We start from the raw sequence: 20,743 nt of genomic DNA, 5'->3' as shown, positions 1-20,743 counted from the left end.
TTAATTTAAATGGCGACTGTGTTAAAAAATAGTTGAAATCTGTAGTTTTAAGTTGTAAATAATAAAATATTTTTATTTATACAGGTTTTTTATTTATAGCCAAATGGAGGTTACTTTCCAAACTGCTCGTATAATAAAGGACTTAACTCCACAAAAGTTCCAAAATTGTTTCTCCATGCGAGCATACTAGTATGACACAAAGACAAATAGCTTCTGAGTGTGATATAAGACTAGGGACAATAAATGCTATTTTAATATAATTTAAAGAAACTGGTTGCTGTTCATCTCAAAAAAAGGCAAACGCGTCTGTAAAAAAAAATTTTCTCTAACACAGGATAAGTTAAACTTAATCCAAAAAAAATGTAAACCTTAATCCAGTAAATGTAAACTTGATCCAAAATTATCTGCTGTGGACTTAAATCAAGAATTAGCAGCCAGTGGAACAGATTTACATGCGAAAACTGTCAGATACCAACTGCAGCTAAAAAGCAGCTATTAACACCAGCAATATGCAAAAAACCCTTTGGGTAAAGCACAAGCTAACTGGACCAAAGAAAACTGGAAAAGATGTTATGTTTTCCAACAAGTCACATTTTTATGCTCAGGGGCAAAGAGTTCCATAAATTAGAAAAGCATCGGATGAAAATGCATCACCAGCTTGTATCTACCAAGCAGTTAAACATCCCAGTAAGAAAAATGTTTAAGGGTTGTTTCACATTTTAAGGCTCTTATTCATAACTTCCAGTAAGTAGGTGGTAAGTTGAAAAATTATGAATAATCAAGATTCTGAAGCAAAGGGTTGTGACAGCTTCTAAACAACTTCCCACAAGGCAACCAAGTGTTCCAACAAGATCTGGTGCCATGCCGTACTGCCAAAAAAGCGGAAATATTTTTTAAGAATGAAATTTAAAGTACTTCCATGGCCAGGCAACTCCCCAGACTTGAACACAATTTAAAATTTTTGGATAATAATAAAAAATTAACAGTATTGTAAAAATTGACATCATTAAAGCAATATCAGGTTGGTTTCATGATGAAAAAAATAAAAAGATTGTGTATACTTATTGAGTCAATGCCAAATCATCTAAGTGATGTGAATAAGAATAAAGGAGGATATGTTAATTACTAGATATTCACAAATTGTGCAGGTATGATTTTTTTCTAGATAAAGTTACTTTTTATTAAATAATATCTGTTGGAATTAATTTGCACACTACTGGAATGAATGCCAAAAAAAATCTTGATAATTCCTTTAAATTTATAAATAGATAAGACAATAAAATTGTAATAAGTCTAAATTACTACACAGAAAAATTACATAAAAACAACACCATAAAACATTCTTTAATAAATATTTATTCTGTATAAGCAAATACAATTAAAAAAAATTAAAAATAACTAATTGGCCATAAAATATTGGCACACACAGGACGGATATTTTCAGTACATATACTTAATGGAAATTTAATTGATACTGCCAAACACAACAATTAATTGTTTTTAATACAATTAATAATGCCAAAAACATTTAATAAAGTAATAAAGACCACTTTTGTGGATCATCCATATCATCAGTTTTTAACATAATTTAAAGTTATACTATGACCAATAATCCACCATATATTACTATCTATTATAATGCCACATCAGATATATATAGTACATCCAAATAAAGATTCTTTTGTGGACAAAAAAAATTAATATCCATCAAAAATTAGTAACAATGGAGATGTTTTTAAAACACTCCTACATCAGTACTTGAAGATAATGGAAATTTATAATGTTAATAAAATATAGCACAGGTTACAAATTATTTTATTTAAGCAGTAAAATTAGACCATGAATGAAGGATAAAGAAAATATCAAAAGTAATAAAGGTTTTTACCCAGCTTATCTTTGAAGAATATTATTTGAGAAAAAAGCAAGAATTTTTGCGTTAGGAAATGATGGAATTTGTTCATTCTCTTGTCTCAAGCTGTGCAAGGCAGAAGAATTTTAATTAAAACTACTGACCATCTGAGTTTTATTTTAAAGAATACAGTAATTTCATTTTACAATGATCCTAGCATTAAGCTCTACTTATGGATATTCTTCTTTATTCTCTCAATCCTTTTCCATCAAATTGTTTATTGGAACTATGAAACTATTTACATACCTTAATAGTATTGTTAGAACAAATATTTCAATGCAAATAAAATTTTTTATTTGGTATTTTTATGCATAAATTATTAGCCAGATGGGTTAATTTTCTTCAAATAAATTTAAACTTGAAGATAAAGAGAAAAGAACAAGTATAGTGTAAACTCAATTTCTTTCATTTAAGATTAATAAGATATAACTTATCATAAATAAATATTTTTCCTTTCACGAAATATTAAACTATCAAGCATAGATATATAGAATGAAAAAACTAAACCAAAAGTAAATAATAATAATATAGATAGGATTGATTAGCACACAACAAAGAAATGTGATTAACATGCTGAGTGCTAAATGGCTTGTTAATGTATCATCCTGAACTCTGCCAAAGAATTGATGATATGTCAAATGTCTATGATATTTTATATTGCTGTTGTTAGAGCTCAGGCAAGTGGGTTGGGTTAATTTATGTTGGGTTATCATGAGAAAAGGTTTTTTCAATATTACTATTAAAGTAGTCCACGGATATCTCAAACTGGCAATTTTTTCCTTGAAAAGATTTTCAAGGAAAAATTTTTCAAGTCCTTGCAATTTTTTGTGATTATTTAAAGTTTATCTTTGATTCTTTTATAAAAAAAGTTAAAATAGTACAAATATAAAATATAAAAATAATTACCAAATGGAAAGTGATTGCACTGTATACAATATAGACAGAAGACAAGACAAGCCTAGAATTATTCATTTACATCTTTCATTTTACCAAATTCATTATTTTCTTAATAAAAATATTTCTCCAGATAAATATAAAAAACTACTCCACAAATTATTACATGGTACTTAAGGTAAACTGTGAAAAGAGGTGTTCCATGACAGGTAATTATGTTGTCATATGCAAATTTTTTTTTGGACATATGACTCAGGCTTAGCAAATACACTGTTTTCTCCACACTGTGTTAAAATTGAAACAGCAGAAAGAAAGAAATTCATATTAACATACAGCATTTAAAAGAGGCAATTTTAATCTAAGACTGAAAATAATTTCAAAAATATTACAAACATATTGGTAAATTATCTTCTTAATACTAATACTATTGGGGTGATTTTCATATAACTTTATAAAAAAAACACAAAAATACTGGAAGGAATAAAAAAAGGAATGTACATCATAGTATGTAGCTGAGATTTTACAAAATACAAGCTTAACTAGAAATGTTATACCTATTCATGCCTCAACCATTTTTTTTTAAATATGCAGAAAGAGACTGAATTAAACACATTGCAAGACAAAAGAACATCACATGAGTATTTAATTACACCAAATATCAATAAAGATCAATGAATTCATTGACGACAAGGTATACTAACATAATATGAAATCTGTGTAATCATTTACAAAAATTGACAACATGAATGATCCATAAATGTGCTCATACTTTGGTAAATGTGTCTGTTATTTATTCAACTGAATCCAGCCACAGAAATTAAACTTAAGATTTACACTGAATATTGCAAAATAAAAGGAGAAAATATATAATAAATTAAAATATTGGCACGAACAAAAGCATAAATAAAAAACATTAATACAACTTTACTAATCAACATTTTCCATATAAAACTCGGAAACAATTTTTTTAAATATTAAATATATATTTAAAAAAATAATCATTACAAACACTATAAAAATATAAAATCATTTTGAAAGCATCTTAAATTAACAAGAAATACACATTCATGAGATCAATATTTTTATATGAAAGAAAAATTTATGTAACTCAAACCTGAATCTCATTAAAACAATTATTTGAGTATTACTTTTAAAACTGCTCAATCATGAACTAACCTATTTACAACTGTTAAATCCGAGTCCTAGAAAATACATATATATATATTTATATTTTTAAACCTTAAACTCTGAGGTTTACCAAATTTGAATACTTCAATCATTCACATTTTTAATATGAGTACAGAATATAATCAATGGCACCGATTTGACAATCTATACTCTTTATCACCACAACCTTTGTGTCTCACAAGATTTGATTTTATTAGCACAAAAATGTTAAAGTTTCTTTACTCTTTGTCAGTTTTGAGAAGCCTAAACGTTAAATAACCTACATATTAAAAATCAGTCCTTTTTTAACAAAAATCCAGTCAAGATATTAATTCCAGATGACAAAAAATATTTTTAAACAAAGTAATAACTACTTTTTTTATTAAGAATTCCAAAAAAATAGAATGTTATGAACACATCACATAAGCATATAAACAAGAATTTTTCTTCAACTTTGAAATGAATAAAAGACACACTAATATTAAAAATAACACCAGACTAGTTATATATTACAATAATTACTAGCAAATTAAAATTTTTTATTTTAAAATTATGACAAACATGAAATTAATTCTTGTAAAAACCGACAAATGAAATGTAAAAATGCATAAAAATTTAAAGCAACTCTAAAGCAATATTTGTTTGAAAATATTTTGCACAAATGGAAAATAAAAATTCTGTGCATATATATATAAATATACACACAGTAAAAACTAACCTTTAAAAATATTCAGTCCACAAATCGTGTAAAATTCATTAATGAAAATACATTAAGATATAAAACATGTCATATCATAACCTAAATTATTAATAAAAATTTTATGAGTGTATAAGAAATTTACAGCTTATAATAAATAACAATAAAATAGTGTAGTAGTTATAATAATAATAAACTTAAAAATTATTTATAAACTTCTACATCCCATAATAGCCACAGTCACACAAAAATATGTTAAAATTTCATTTTACAGACCTACTTTGTAAGTAGAGCCTTGACATAATAGCATAACTCCCGCATGGCACATGACAAAAGACCTACCTTCACAATTCATCAGTCCCAAACCATGACTTACTTAGCAATCACTGCTGAAATGATACAAAAATATTTTTGAACAATTTGAAACTTCCTTTAAAAGGCCAACCAAGTCATTCTTAGCTGCATCAAAACTCATGCAACAAACTTTTTCATTACATTCTCTACTACTACTACTGTGTAAATATCATTTACTTCAGTCAGATATCTTGTACTTCTCAGTAATTCTGGTCAAATAATTATAATTCACAAAGCAGTAAAGTATAATGAGAAGAATGACCCCTGGTCTCATCCCTCATGTAATCCAGTGATCCAAGTCATTGAGTGTCCCTGAAATGTACCAAAACGTTTTTTGCAAAATACATAGACTTTATGTCTATTCCCCTAACTACTGCTATAAAGATCTTCATCAAACATTTCCTTAACCAACACAAAATGAAAAATTTACAAAATATTAAAACCTTTATTTTAATACAACCACATTAACTACTACTATTATGGCATAATAACTAAGTAAGATGATAAAACGGTCTGTGGCAGATGAACTCCAAAAGGTCACTGTTCTCATCCACATACTATTTACAATATCTGAATGATTTTTAAAAACACCATGTAAATATGCAAGTCATGTCTGCGGCTAGAACAGTATGTACAATAACAATAATTATAATATCGCTTCGATTACAGTAATTAATAATTAATTAACAACTACAATATAATTAATATAATAAAAATAATAAATATTAAATATAAATGAAGACCAAGTCTGTTACTGTTAATATCACATTTGACACACATTATTTTTAATTAATATAAGCTTACCATAAGACTAAAATTACCTTACATTATGTTAACAATTAATTAACTGAATGACCGAACAATGTAATCGAGGCACACACAAATGAGAATGATGAAATTAAATCACATCACGTCGCAGCGACCACAGTAAAAAGTTAACCTGAAAAAAAATTGTTTGTTTAGTTCCAATTAAACTCAATTCAAATGACAAATTTTTTTTTTAAATATTTAACTCAAGTAAGGTTATTAAATATCCAAAAAATGCAGTCAAAAAAATGTTATTGAAACTGTCTTGTAACTATAAAGAATAGTTATACATATATATATATATATATATATTTAAATTCTATTAAATAAACAACTACCTAGTACTGGTCCCACTAAAACCCCATAAAAAGCACCAACAGTAGAATAGCAATGTGATGAAACATTGGAGAAGAGATATCAAGCATGGCTATTACACCAAACCAAAAAACAGAAACATCCTTCCAAATCTAGTAAAACAAAGAAAAGAAACCACTTGATCTCTAAGAAAAATAAAAAGACACCATTAAAGATATATTGAAATCAACATAACGCAGTCAAGAGACTGCCACAAAACCTTCATAAAACAACTCCAAAAATACAAACCCCCAACCCTAATAATGAAGAAAGAAAACCATAATCTGGTTGCCCATTACAATAAAGACAACGCAGAAATCGTAGCTGAATATTTCAACAAACTTCTAGAACTGCAAAGAACTGACAAAACTCCTAAATTTTGACACCAGCACCCCAATATCAACACCACCAGAAAACATCAACTATTCTACAATGAAAGAAGGCTTCCAAGCACTGGGTGAGATGAAGAATTAAAAAGTAGCAGCAGAAGATCAGAACTTTGTAGAGTACTGGAAACATGCAGGAAGGCCAGCATAAATATAATCTCCCTTCATCAACATCTGAATCAAAGAAGAACATCGGATGACAGCCTTCATCCACCCACTACACAAAAAGCAGGCAAAACAGACCCAAGAACTGTAGGGGAATCTTACTCCTAAGCACAACATATAAAATTCTATCAAGAATCATCCTCAACAGGACTGGTTTACAACTCAAGAAAGAACTAGCAAAATAACAGGAAGGTTTCAAACCCTGGAAGAGCTGTTCCAAACAGCTCAAGCTCATAAGAGGTCTCAAGCTAATATTGGATTACAACAGAAAAAAGTAGAGACATGGTGATAACATTTATAGACTTCAAAGTATACGCCTGCATTCACAGAGAATTCCTACTAAAAATTCTATGATACCTAGGACTACACTCAAAATTAATGAACATGATAAAACTGACCCTCACATACACTACGTCAAAAGTGAAATTCAGAAGCGAACTCTCAGAACTATTCTAGATCAAAACAGGACTGACCTAAAGCAATGGACTGTGCCATTCAACTGTAAATGGTAATGAGGGAAAGGTTAAAAAATCAAAACAAACTGCCTTGGTTTCTTCGACTTGGCACTGCTAGAAAATGACATTGACAAACATAAAACACTGATATTAGAACTTGAAAACATTGCAAATAAAATTGGCCTCAAAATATCATTTGAAAAGACAGAAATTATCCCCCAAAAACCAATATAACTAAAAGAAATAAGCATAAACAGTAATAAAGTCAAAGTAGTAACACAATTTAAATACTTCTGAGAAATAATAACAAACAACCTAAGCAAAAAATCTTCATCCAAATAAGAAGAAAAAAGCTAGCTAAGTTCAAAAATTAACGTGGTACACTTACAATAAAAAATGTCTATCAATAAACACAACTATAAGGCACTACAACACAGTTTTATAAAACCAGAAGCCAAATATGCAGCAGAAATACTCTTACTCCTGAACGAATAATCGAAGACAGACAGATTCCAGAAAATCAAAAGAAGAATTGGAAGAACCTGCAACAAAAAAAGTTACCTGAAAGATGGGCAGTGGTGAATCATGTACAACAAAATCATGTACAAAGAGTTAGAACCCATCACTGATACCATGCAAAAGAGGAGACTAGGATTCATTGGACACATCATGACGATGCAAGATTCAAGACTTCTGAAACAGCTGGTACAGCACAATCTTGACTAGAAAAACACAAGTCAGGATGCAGAAGAATAAGAAAAATAAGAGAATCTGAAGGAAATTGGCCTTATACCAGAAGACATTACAGACAAGATAAAATAAACAAAAAAAAATCAAGGACAAAAACACTTGCTTCACACTCAGAAGGAAGAAACTCAAACTTTTTCAACACCAAAAAGGGCACAGAGATCGGAACATATGAAAAAGTACTGTGAGGACCACAAGGCCCAAACAGTCCCTTCAAATTGACTTGGATAATGGACTAACTAAAGTGATCCTAGTGGTCATAAAAGATGAAAAAAACCACCTAATACAGAATATTAAGATAAGATATACTATAACATAATTTATCATAAAAGTACTTTGGCGGGATCCCACATCCAAAGTCATGATTGAAATAATTTTGTAATTGCATAATAAGAAATAAAAATACTAAAACAATGAAAATTGAGTACTAATTTTCACAATTGCTGTTATCTGTTGCAGTTTTTATAACAACATGAACTACAGATAGTAACAATCGTTTAAAATATGAAATTATTATTATGAGGGTTATTTTTTTTTCACGGTCCAATCGATCATGAAATTAAAACCACGTGAAAATAAAAAATTTTTTATTTGTACAAGTACTTACATAGTTACGCTATTTCTGTACATAGTCACCACTCCGATTTAGACATATGTCGTAGCGTGGTATCAACTTTCCAATACCCTCGTCATAGAACGGAGCCGCCAGAGTTTTCAGCTATGTTTCTACGCTGGTCTGCAGGTTGATATCTGTGCCAAAAAGTTGTCCTCCTAGCCAGCGTTTCATGTGAGCAAAGAGGTGAAAATCAGATGGCGCCAAGTCCGGGCTGTACGGTGGGTGATCAAACACTTTCCAACGAAAATGCTGCAGGAGCTTCTTTGTTACAGCTGCAGTGTGCGGCCGAGCATTGCCATGGAGAAAGACAATGCCTGACGACAACATTCCTCTCCGCTTATTCTGAATTGCTCTTCGTAGACGTTGAAGAGTCACGCAGTATAAGGTTGCAGTGATGGTCGTGCCACGTTCCATGAATTCTACCAAGAGACTCCATTCTAGTTCCAGAACACAGTAGCCATACACTTTCTGTTAGAGAAGGTTCGCTTGAACTTCTTTGGTTTACTGGGAGAATGAGATACATCCACTGTTTGGATTGTTCTTTTGTTTCTTCAGTTTCGAAATGGACACATGTCTCGTCTCCTGTGACAATTTTGTTCAAAAAATCTTCTCCTTCAGTGTGGTAGCGCTGGAGAAACATTAGTGAGGTATCCATTCTCATTGTTTTGTGATGGTCAGATAGCATCTTGGGAACTCATCTTGCACACTGTTTGTGGTACTGAAGTCTCTCACTCACAATGGTGAAGAGAGCTGACCTTGAAATTTCAGGGAACAAATCACTCAATACAGAAATTGTGAACCGACGATTTTCTCGAATTGCCTCATCCACTCGCTCAACGAGAACATCGGTTGACACTCGCTTCCTTCCCTGACCACCTGCATCATGAACATCTGTATGTCCTGCTTTAAAGTTCCTGCACCATTGTCGCATTTTGCTGTCACTTGTTGAAGTTTCATCGTACACATTACTTATTCGTCTATGAATTTCAGCTGCATTACACCCCTCAGCCTGAAGAAATCAAATTACCACACGCACTTCACACTTGACGGGAGATGCTATTGTTGTAGACATGTTTACGTGCTAGCTGTATTCAGCTGTGTTCAGAACTAAACGAAGTGATGCGGCATGATTGAGGGTCATAATCCATACTAGAGACATATGCGCAAAGGTTCATCCGTTTTTTGCACGGGTTTTTATTTCGCAACCGATCGGACCTCGAAAAAAAATATCCCTCAAATTTCAGTATTTTTATTTTTAATTTTTATTACGCAATAACAGAATTATTTCAATCATGACTGAGGATGCGGGATCATTCCAGTAATGGCAGTGGAGTTGTGTTATTACAAATTTTGTGGTTGTTAGTGTTTATGTTTTCTACATTTTTAAGTTTTTATTGGTTTTTTGTTACTTTCTGATGTAATTACAGTAATGAGAACTGAATGATGATGCGGGATCCCGCAAAAGTAGACTATTGGTTTTTTTTTAGCTTTTTCTGTTACTGTGTTTGGTGGTTATTTTTTGAATTTAATTAGCAAAATGGTCAACATGTTGATGAATTATCTGAATTTTTAAAAGGATATATATATATATATATATATATATATATATATATATTCTTACCTTTACTTTTTTTTGCTCATTATAGTGCTTTCAAGCATAAGCCCATCTTCAGTAATGTTTTCTTTACAATTTTTCTTCTTTCTTTACATTTACACATTAAAATAAAATATAATGCATTAAAATCTAGAGAACAAATATTTTTTCAGTCAATAATTTTTATTTTTGTAAAATTTAAAACATTATTTAAAATTTTCTTATAACATGTTATTTATACATTAATACAGTACTGTTCTGATTATTTGATTTATTAAAATTCTTATCAATTTATCACCAACTTAAATAATATTTATAAGAATGTCCCCATCAAATTCTCTCTGCTGATTCATGAGACTGAATTTACGTTTATCTATATACGTATAAAATTTTTCTAAAATTTTATTTTTTTATTATTTTTTACGTGTTCAATATTTACTTTTTCAATTATTTCTAAATTATTTTCCAAACTAGTTATATTATGTTTGTTAGTTAACAAATGGTCTACTACATTTGAGAAACGTATTTTGTTATTTTTAACTGATCTGAAATGTTCATTAAATCCATCTTTAAAGAACTATTTGTTTATCCAATATATATTTTTTCACAATTATTGCATTTTATTTTATAAATACCAGAAGAATTATACTTATTATTTTAATATTATAATATTTTAAATGATTATTATATGGTTATCAGGTTTTTAAGCAGGTTTATATTATCATTATATGCATTAATAAAGTTTTCTATAATTTTATTTGTAAGAGTAATTTATATAAATATTTACATTGTTTTCATTTTCATTTATAACTTTCAATACAGAAATGTTTATTTTATTAAAATATTTGGAATTGTATTTTTTATATATATATTATCAATCAATGAGGTATCACATCCATTTTTTATAGCTAAATTTTTTATATCATTTATTTCATTATACAATTTTTGATTATTGTTTGTGTATTTCATTGCTACGTTTTTTAAAAATATTAATCTTTTGAGACCAAGGATGGTTGGAATTTCTTTTTTATAATAATTTCATTTTAAGTAGGTTTTTTATACATTCCATTTATTACTTGATTGTTTACATTTATTTTAATATTTATGCCTAAATATTTTATTTTCCTATGTTCAGCCTCATGAACCTGCAGACAGAATTTGATGGGAACATTCTTATAAATATTATTTAAGTTGGTAATAAATTGATAAGACTTTTAATAAATCAATCAGTACAGTACTGCATTAGCATACAAATAACATGTTATAAAAAAAACTTTAAATTTGAAAAAAATAACAAATTTATTGCCTGAACAAATATTTGTTCTATAGGTTTTAATGTATTATATTTTATTTTAATGTGTAAATGTAAAGAAAGAAAAAAAATTAAAGACAACATTACTGAAGATGCCTAAAAGCAGTGAATGAGAAAAAAATAAAGGTAAGAATGTTCTTTAATTCTGTACTTTGCGGAGTGGCTAAAAAAATATTACATTATAAGATTAGCTAAAAGTTTACGTACAGTGGAAACTACAAAAACTTTAATTTAAATAAATTAATACACATATATATATATATATTCATGTTTCATAAAGTATACTACCCCATCAAATACTAGTAGCATTGATTAAGTATTCTGTTAAATGGGACTTTTTTAAAAATAATTAAAGACAATGTCCATTCATAAAAAAAAGGAGGTAAAATATAAAATTTAACTTCAACTAACAATGGAAAAACCATTATTTGTAAAATCATTTTAAATTTAAATATAAGGAAGAAATGAAATATCTTAGGAAATTAAATAGCCTTCTGAAAAGAGGTTATATTTCAAGAATTTCCTAAAAGACTTGACAATTCCACTTGCTTAACGGAAATAGATTTTTATTTACTACCAGACTTTCCAAAGTCACGCGAAAACTTGAGTAAAAGAACTATGACTTCCTACCTGTCATTTATTTATAGCTTAAAAAACAAATGCAGCTATCACCTTAGTATACCCCATGAAAGGGGAGAAATTAGAAAAAAATACTAAGCACTAACAAACAGATCTGATGTCGGAAAATTAGTAACCAATACAGAAAATGTTAATTATTGCCAACACTCAGAAAGTAGAATCCTTCTGGAGCTGAATAGCATAAACAATATCAATGGCAAGTTCGACAAAATGAATTATTAGACTGCTTAGTTATAAAATTCAAAGACCATTTTAGACTATTAATGAATAATCACTACAGCAGTCATTCCACTTAATATTTAAAATAAAAAAAGGCTAAGATTTTCCCACTAACATCTCATAAACAAGCAAACATTTTATAAAAATCAATAAACTTTTAACTCTAAGCAATCGTTGGTTTAAATTACACAATACAAGTAAAAGGCCCAATTTTGTTCTTTTCAATTTTACTAGCCAGATAAGAAATAACCTACAACAATATCCGGGTAAAAAATGTAATCCTAGTTAAATTATAAAGTCACAAAAGATGCTCCAATTAGGAAGCAGCTTACTTCCAAGCCTAATGTCTTCAATAAGCTTCCAAACAGAGCCAGGACAGCAGCCAACCCAACATGCATAGAACTATGCAGGGGAAAAAAATTAATGATAAGACCGCTAGAGAAAAGGGTTAATCAACCCATATGGTAAACAATTTATTACTTTAAAAGCAAACCTGTTAATAGCCTAACAGACCGTAAAATATTCAATGAAAAATTGTAATTCTTTAAAAGGTAACTTATAGCATAAGTGCAGTAGCCACAACCAACCTTACTAAATGCCCAAACCCACCCAATCATTTCAGTGCCAAATAAAGTAACAGTCAATGAGCATGGGACCTGTCCTGTCAACAACGAGGTGCTCAGTATCATTTTTTTACAGCAGAGCTTCTAATAACTTATGACAAAACAAAAGTGCGAGAGATTGGTATGTAAATTTGGAAGGATGCAAAAAGAATAAATCATTCAACTGCAGTTGATGAATTCATTTAAAATGTTGCAAAAATCCTATTTTGGTAAATGAATTTACATTTTCACCATAAAATAATAACTTTGCAGAAAAATCTATTAAGAAAAATAGATATTAAGCAACTGCTGAAACAATTGTGTGTTTTTTTGTACTGTATATAAAAAGCATTTTATCATTAGTCATAATCACTTTAGAGTTTCAAAATGGAGAAAATTACACCACTGTTGAAGTTACTTCAAAAAATGCAGAGAACTTTAGTAATCATATAAAAATGTAAAATGTACTGAACACTTCTTTGAAACTGGGACAACAGAATAAAGAAAAAATTTTAGGCAAACTGAAAAACATAATATCAGTGAATAAAAAAACATATGTTGCAAGTATGGAAACATAACCTAAGATTTAAAAGATTCAGATGAAACAACTGATGATTCTTAAAGAGTGAACAGTAAACAATTTACATACTACAAAACCAGAAATTTTGAAACCAGTACAATTCATATGGCAGAAAAAACATCAGCTGTCTTCAAAATGTAGGATTTCATTTCAAACAAAATTAATTTATATTAAAAATTTGAAAAATTAATAATAAATCATTTAAAATTTATCTTTCAATTAGTAATGAAAAAAATCATAGATACATCATATTCTCTACACTATCTTAATTATTATACATGAATTAAATCAAATAGTACTTGCTTTCATAAAAAACTACTGATTTATAAACTTTTTTAGAATTTTTAAAATTTCTAAAATATTAATAGGCATTTCAAATTTCTTAATTTAAATCTGCTTATTTTTTATTCGTCTGAAAATACCAAAATATAACTACTCTATTTTTTTTATATTTTTACAGTACAATGAAATCGGAAAAAATCTTAGTGAAACTAGCAGAGGGTTGTCATTTAAATTAGAATGATTAAAATTATTCTTTTTTTACCAAGATTGTTTCATGAAGGCGATAGAATTATATACAGCTTGAGTGTGCAAAATATATGAGTTATCATGGAGTAACTCATATCACTCTTCCACAAGGAGAATAATGCCCCTGTCCAATTTTGTAATAGAAGAAAGTATGTATCCCAAAGGTCATAATTATTCTCTTAAAATATTAAAGAGGCATAAGCAAAACATTTTATTTGAAATAATAAATAGAACTATAGAACTTCAGCTCAATAAAATCTTTTCCTATGTAGCACATATTTTATCAGCTAATTTTTAAATAGTCCATAAATGGTAAACAATTAAAAGAAAAAACAAATTTGTATTATTAGTACATAAAACCAGAAACTATATACGAGAAACTTGTACAAAAAATTCTAAACCTGACACAGAGCTGGCACAAATAACTATATTAGTGTGAGCCTCTGTATGGCATGCTGAAAAGTTTCAGAAGCAAGTCTTCAGTTGCTTGTTTGTGACAATCTAGTAATCCAAACAAGTTTTGACATTTTCTGAAAAATGGAAAAAACTGAAGTTTGAATAATTATAAACTACTTTGTTTTAAAAGATTTAAACCAAACAGGCACACAAACATAGTTAAGATTTAACATTAAGGATTCTTTCCCTTCATTTTTGACTATAAAAAAAGTGGGCTGCTGAATTTAAACATGGTCGTATTGTCAATTCAAGATGATAAACGTTTGAAACACCCAAAAACCACTATTAATGACAAAATTGATATAAAACTCCTCAATCCTGTATTAAATGATTACCAACTGAAGATATAATAGCTTGCTGACATTGCAAACAAGTAGATAAACCATGTGATTTATGCACGAAAAAAGTATACAGCTATGAGAATAAACCTACTGCTTAAAACTGATTAATAATTCAAAGTATCAAGAAGATAGTAGTTAATAAACGACAGAAATTTATATTAACAAAATGTCAATTAGAGTAAATATTAGTAATTTATAAGTTTATTGATGTTCCAAAAAAGAAAGTGTATATTCTTATGAAAATTCACTGGTGAAGGTCTTGAAAATTTCTCAAATATATATGGTTTTCAGTTAATCAGAAATTGTGGATGAATTTTGTCCCATGTATATACAAATATTATATAATAATTGATAATTATAGACAAGGATTAAAATATAAACAGATATGATGTACTTTTATTAGAAATATTGAAACACAGCTGATGTGAATTATTTTAGTTTTAGTTAATGTATAATATAGTAGAAAAGATTCCAGACCATATTCTATAAAAATAACCTTTTTTCTATTCATTCCTCTGCATCATTTAAGACATTCATTCATATTCTACAATTATGTTTATAAATTGATTTCAGAACCTGCTTTTAAACTACCTTGTTGACAAGTTTTTCCTTTAGATTTTAACATACATTTCATCATTTCAATCTAAATTATGATCAATTTTGCAAAATAAATTTTAAAGTGCACTGTTTAACGTCTATTCGCATATCTTAATCCCTCAATACAATCATTAAGTATTTATTTAATTGATGTTTACAACAAATCTACCTTTTTTTACAGAGTTCAACTATTACCAATGAAATGAAGGATTTTACTATTACCAATTAATCTTGTGTAGCAATCGGTAAGCAGACAAACTTATAACTTACATTTTATTAAAGTCTAGTCATCGCTGGTGGGCGTGCATATGCTTTAGGTATAAATCCATTTTTTCTTGTTTTTGGAGCATAAACCCAAAGCCATCCATCCACCGGTTGCTTGCTCAGGTCAGCATAAATCCAATCACCTCGACGAACTGACAAATCATCAGGTGCTTGAGCCTGTTAAAAAATAACATCAATTAAATGTGTTAAGTTAATACACACTGTATATTACTCACACACACACACGCGCGCGCGCGCACATAAAACTAGCTATAAAAAATAATTACCTTATAATCATAAAGCATAACTAATTCAGTGCCATATCTTAAGTCATCACTTGTTGTTGTTGTTAAATGGAGAGCACTCCCTGATGTATTGTTTGAATTCATATTCTGATTATTGTTATTATTGTTGTTATTGTTATTGTTATTATTGTTGTTACTGTTGTTATTGTTCATTTGATTCAAATGACCTGAAATAAAACAATAAAGAAATAAACTCATTGGTTGATTAATTGATTAAAAAGAGGTGTAGGTAAATTTACATTATAGCGATACTTGTAATTTAAAGAAAAAATAAATATTTATTTATAACCATTAAACAAAAATATAGAGAGAAATAATTCTCACTAAAAATAGATAATAAATCAATAACAGGTGAATTATTTATTACATTACTATTGACAAATATTTTTAATTGAAAACAATTTATTTAAATGCATCCTGAAGCATTATGTATTCTTACAAAATAAATAATATTATTTGATAACTAAACTACTGAAATGTACTCGAATAATGTATAACTTTTTTCAAATTTATTTTTGTAATTAAGAACTTTATTGTTTCTTAATATGGGTCAGATAAGTGGATGATATTTTGGTTATACATGAATCAGTTTTAAATAACAAACATGAAGTAATTTTAAATAGATTAAATTTGTATCATAAAACATTAAAAATTTACATATGAAATGGAATATAACAGAAAAATAAATTATTTAGACGTAAACATTGAAATAAATAAAAACTGGAGTATATAAAAAACCTAGTATATATAAAAACCTGATCATTGTAAACAAAAATTCTAATCATCCTTGGTCCCAAAAAATTAATATTTTTAAATCATGATAAACAGGGCAATAAAATACATAAATGATAAACAGGAATTGTATAATGAAATAAATAGTATAAAAAATATAGCTATAAGAAATGGATCTCATATGTCATTGATTGATAATATATATAAAAAATATAATTAAGAATTTTTCAATAACACAATTACTACATTAATACCCATAAATAAAAATAAAAATAGTGAAAATATTTAAATAGAATACTCTTATACAAATAAACATAGAAAACTTGATTGATGCATATAATAATAAAAAATATAAACCTGCTTATAATCATATAACAAAACATTTAAAATATTACAATAAAAAAATTTAAAAAAACATGTTTCTTTCGATATTTATAAAATAAAATGCAATAACTGCAAAAAGACTTAAATTGGTAAAACAAACAGGTCCTTTAAAAATAGATTTAATGAACACTTTAGATCATTTAAATATAAAAAAATAGGTTTCTCAAATGTAGCTGACCATTTAATAAGTAATAATCAATACATCTAGTTTAGAAAATAATTTAGAAATAATCGAAAAAGTAAATACTGAACATGAAAATAGTAATAAAAAATTAGAGATTTTAGAAAAATTGTATATATATAGATATAAATATAAATTCAGCCTTATAAATCTGCAAACAGAATTTAAAGGGGCCATTCTTAATTATTTAAGTTGGCATACAAAGATAAGACATTGATGAATTAAGTTATTCCAATACTTTTTCATTCTCTTGACTGAATAAATATTTGTAATTGTAAATATATATATATATATATAATTGTAAATATATATATATATATATATATATAATTGTAAATATATATTTATAAATATTTGAAATTTTTTTTAAATTTCATTAACAAACAATTTTTATGAAATAAATTGTAAAATGTTAATAAAATTAATGTGTAAATGTAAAGAAATCAAGAATTTATAAAAAAAAATATCAGTGAAGATCACTGAGGTCTGAAAATGTTTTGATAAACGTAAAAAAGTAAAGAAAAGTGTTCTCTAATTCTGTACTTTGCAGAGGCTGAGAAAATAACATATATAAATTTGAATACAAAATTGAGGTTATTTTTACTATCAACAGCTGCTGAAACAACATTTTTAAAATACATAATTATATACATAAAAATACAGAAGCAGAAAACACTGTAAACAATCAATCAAATGCAGTTTTACAATAAATAGATTTTTCACAGAGTAACAAAGATAATGCCATATTCTACTAATGTGCTTCAGAAATTTTTCATACGCTACAAAATTCAATTTCTGTATTCCCACATACAACCTTCAAAGCATCTGTGGTGAATTAATGCATCAAGAAAAACATTACAGAAATAAATTTCCATATTTGACAGCTGAATTTTGGACAGCACTGTAACTATTGAAAAATCAACAACTGCTGGATTCCAGAGTTACTGTAGAATATAAATACTTTTTAATATTGACTATAAAAAAAGTTATCATAAAATATACAAATGGGAACATACACATCACCCACATGCAATGTAAAAAATACAATTTATAGTTCTTTACGTATTTCCAGAAATGCCAACCATTTGATAGAGTAGTTAACATAAAGGTGCCTTCTAGATCTACTGGATTCAGGTTTAGTTACCAGCATGTGTTTGGCACCGACATTCTCTCATTAAAATAAATGTAAAAACATGTTTTAAGCCATTACAATAAATTAAAACAAAAAAAAAACTTATATTCAGAGTTCTCAAATGAATTTTTGGCCAAAAAAGAAATTTATCAATCAGTTAATATATTTCATTCAACATAATTAAAACCTTTCTTCTCAATTCAAGTATACTTTTTATATATATTTTTTTTAATGAAAATTAAGATAAGAAAACAATTAGCAAACAGCAACAGACAACCAGTGTTTTGTTCAGCAAGAGTAAACAAATCAGATATTTTAGATTTTATAAAACTTGTATCATAAATTAATTACAATTAATAACTTACTAACCTTGAATTACATCGGCCGGATACACAAAACCACTTGGAACAAATCCTTCTTGACCATCAGACCGAACAATCCAATACCAGTCAGGATCTTCCCTGTTCAAAACAGTCACAAACTCACCACGCTCTACACTGACATCATTCTCATCTCGTGCTATGAATGTATACAGTACAATAAACCTGCCAGATGGATCCTTTAAAACAAAAAATAAATAACTTTGAAAGTCAATCACTCTTAATAAACAGTAGTTCACTACAAGTGAACCGCATAAGTAAACCATTTATGTATACACACACCTGTAATTTAATTCAGAAGTAATTTATAAACTATCTAAGCAATATAAAAAAATACTAAGTTGCAAATGTTTACTTCAAATTTTCATTTTTACATGGTTATATCTTTTACCTTCAATTGCACAAATATTTAACTGGCAATTAACATAATCTATAATTGGACTGTTCATTCCAGATATTAATCTGGAATGATCATCATGATTCTGAAAGGCAAATATGGGTAAGAGGCCATGATAAAGTAAAATTTACAGTAGCACTCGCTTCACATGAGTGGTGATTACTACTCATGTAAAGAAGAAACTCCATTACTGTTACCAGTAGTCATTAATTAGTTCCCAAAGATCCCCAAGAAAAATAATTTCCGTGTAATTCAAAAGATAGTTGTTTTAATAATAACTTTTAATAATTTCAGTTTATTAGAATAACACGTTTCATGAAAAGATGACAAAAGATTTTACAACTTTATTTAGCTTTTGTTTTAATAACTACATAGAAAAGAAAATTAAATTACTTCAGAAATATGTTTTTAAAACTGAAATAAAGGAGATAAAATATCACTAGCCTATTGTTTTTTATCCTGCTTTGGTTGCTTACAAATATGGAAGAAATATAATTTATGTACCTCTTACAACTATCAATATGCTGGCCCCAAATACCTCACCAGATCACGTTACTTTTCCTTTAATTTAGTTAAAACATAATTTTTGAACTACATATTGAAATACCGAATGATAATGTTGTTTTCTTTTGTATTATGTTATTGAATAACTTTAATAACATGATAAAAAGGTAAATAAATTTTACTTACAGTTACTGAAGCTTGTAGTCCTTGAGGGTATGGTACCTTTCAAAGTAGTCTCCTGGCAGAAAAGCAGGTTTTCGTGTACATGTTTTGCAATAGAATTTTGTCTCCTTCCTTCCAACTGGCACCTTCCTATTACTATACACACCACAGTCTTTGGAGGTACTTTCTTCTTATAAATAAATAAAGTGAGGAAGATTGTTAAGTCTTTCTTCTTTGTCACTAGAGGAAGGTCATCCTGGTTTCTTATTTCGGTCTAGATTTCTCACACTACCAACAAGTTGGTTAATGAAGTTTTTTCTGTATTTCTTGTGGTCTATGATTTTGAGTATTTGAATTAGAGAACAGCAAATATGAAATAACAAATGAAATTTCCAGAAGCCAGGAGAAGCCACCATTTTATAGACTTGCATCCAAAGTTATAGCTTGATATGTAATTATCAGCACGATGCATACCCCCCCCCCCCCCCATATTCCTGTTATACTGACAGATAACAGTTGGTTTTACAATTTCATAAATAACACCTTTAGATCTCCTTTCAATTATTAGTTCTGTGCTGTTACTGTAACTAAGTACTGAGCAAAAGTATGTAACGTTTATCACACCACACTAAAGAATAAAGATCATTTATATGACAAACAGAATCAAATTCTTGGTTTTTCAGTTTCAGCTGTTTTAGTATAGCCTTGTTATAACTTCTTTCCTATTTCCAATCATGGTTTCAGTTAAATGGATATTCAATCTTTTTAATTCAAGTGCTAGTTCCAGGCTTGTATAGAACAATCAGTATACAAGGAAAACCCACAATCTGAAACTTTTTCCACCAGCTTATGTGCTAAGTGCATCACAATTCTTGATGTACGA

The 20,743-nt window shown here is 28.2% G+C and overlaps 1 protein-coding gene across 1 annotated transcript in view; it reads right to left on the bottom strand.

The window, feature by feature from the left end:
- Window positions 1–1,340: 1,340 nt before the first annotated feature.
- Dlish (Dachs ligand with SH3s) overlaps window positions 1,341–20,743 on the bottom strand; it is a 32,423-nt gene continuing 13,020 nt past the window's right edge. Inside the window, exons 5-8 of the mRNA XM_075376529.1 lie at window positions 18,787–18,976; window positions 15,971–16,155; window positions 15,690–15,860; window positions 1,341–5,961 (exon numbers count right to left, since the gene is read on the bottom strand). Coding sequence (XP_075232644.1) covers window positions 15,696–15,860; window positions 15,971–16,155; window positions 18,787–18,976 — 540 coding nt within the window. The 3' untranslated portion in view covers window positions 1,341–5,961; window positions 15,690–15,695. The remainder of the gene's footprint in view (window positions 5,962–15,689; window positions 15,861–15,970; window positions 16,156–18,786; window positions 18,977–20,743) is intronic.

The sequence above is a fragment of the Lycorma delicatula genome, chromosome 10 (genome assembly GCF_047948215.1).
Source record: "Lycorma delicatula isolate Av1 chromosome 10, ASM4794821v1, whole genome shotgun sequence".
Lineage (NCBI taxonomy): Eukaryota > Metazoa > Arthropoda > Insecta > Hemiptera > Fulgoridae > Lycorma > Lycorma delicatula.
Note: the sequence above shows the minus strand (reverse complement) of the source record. Positions and strands in the feature narration are given on the sequence as shown.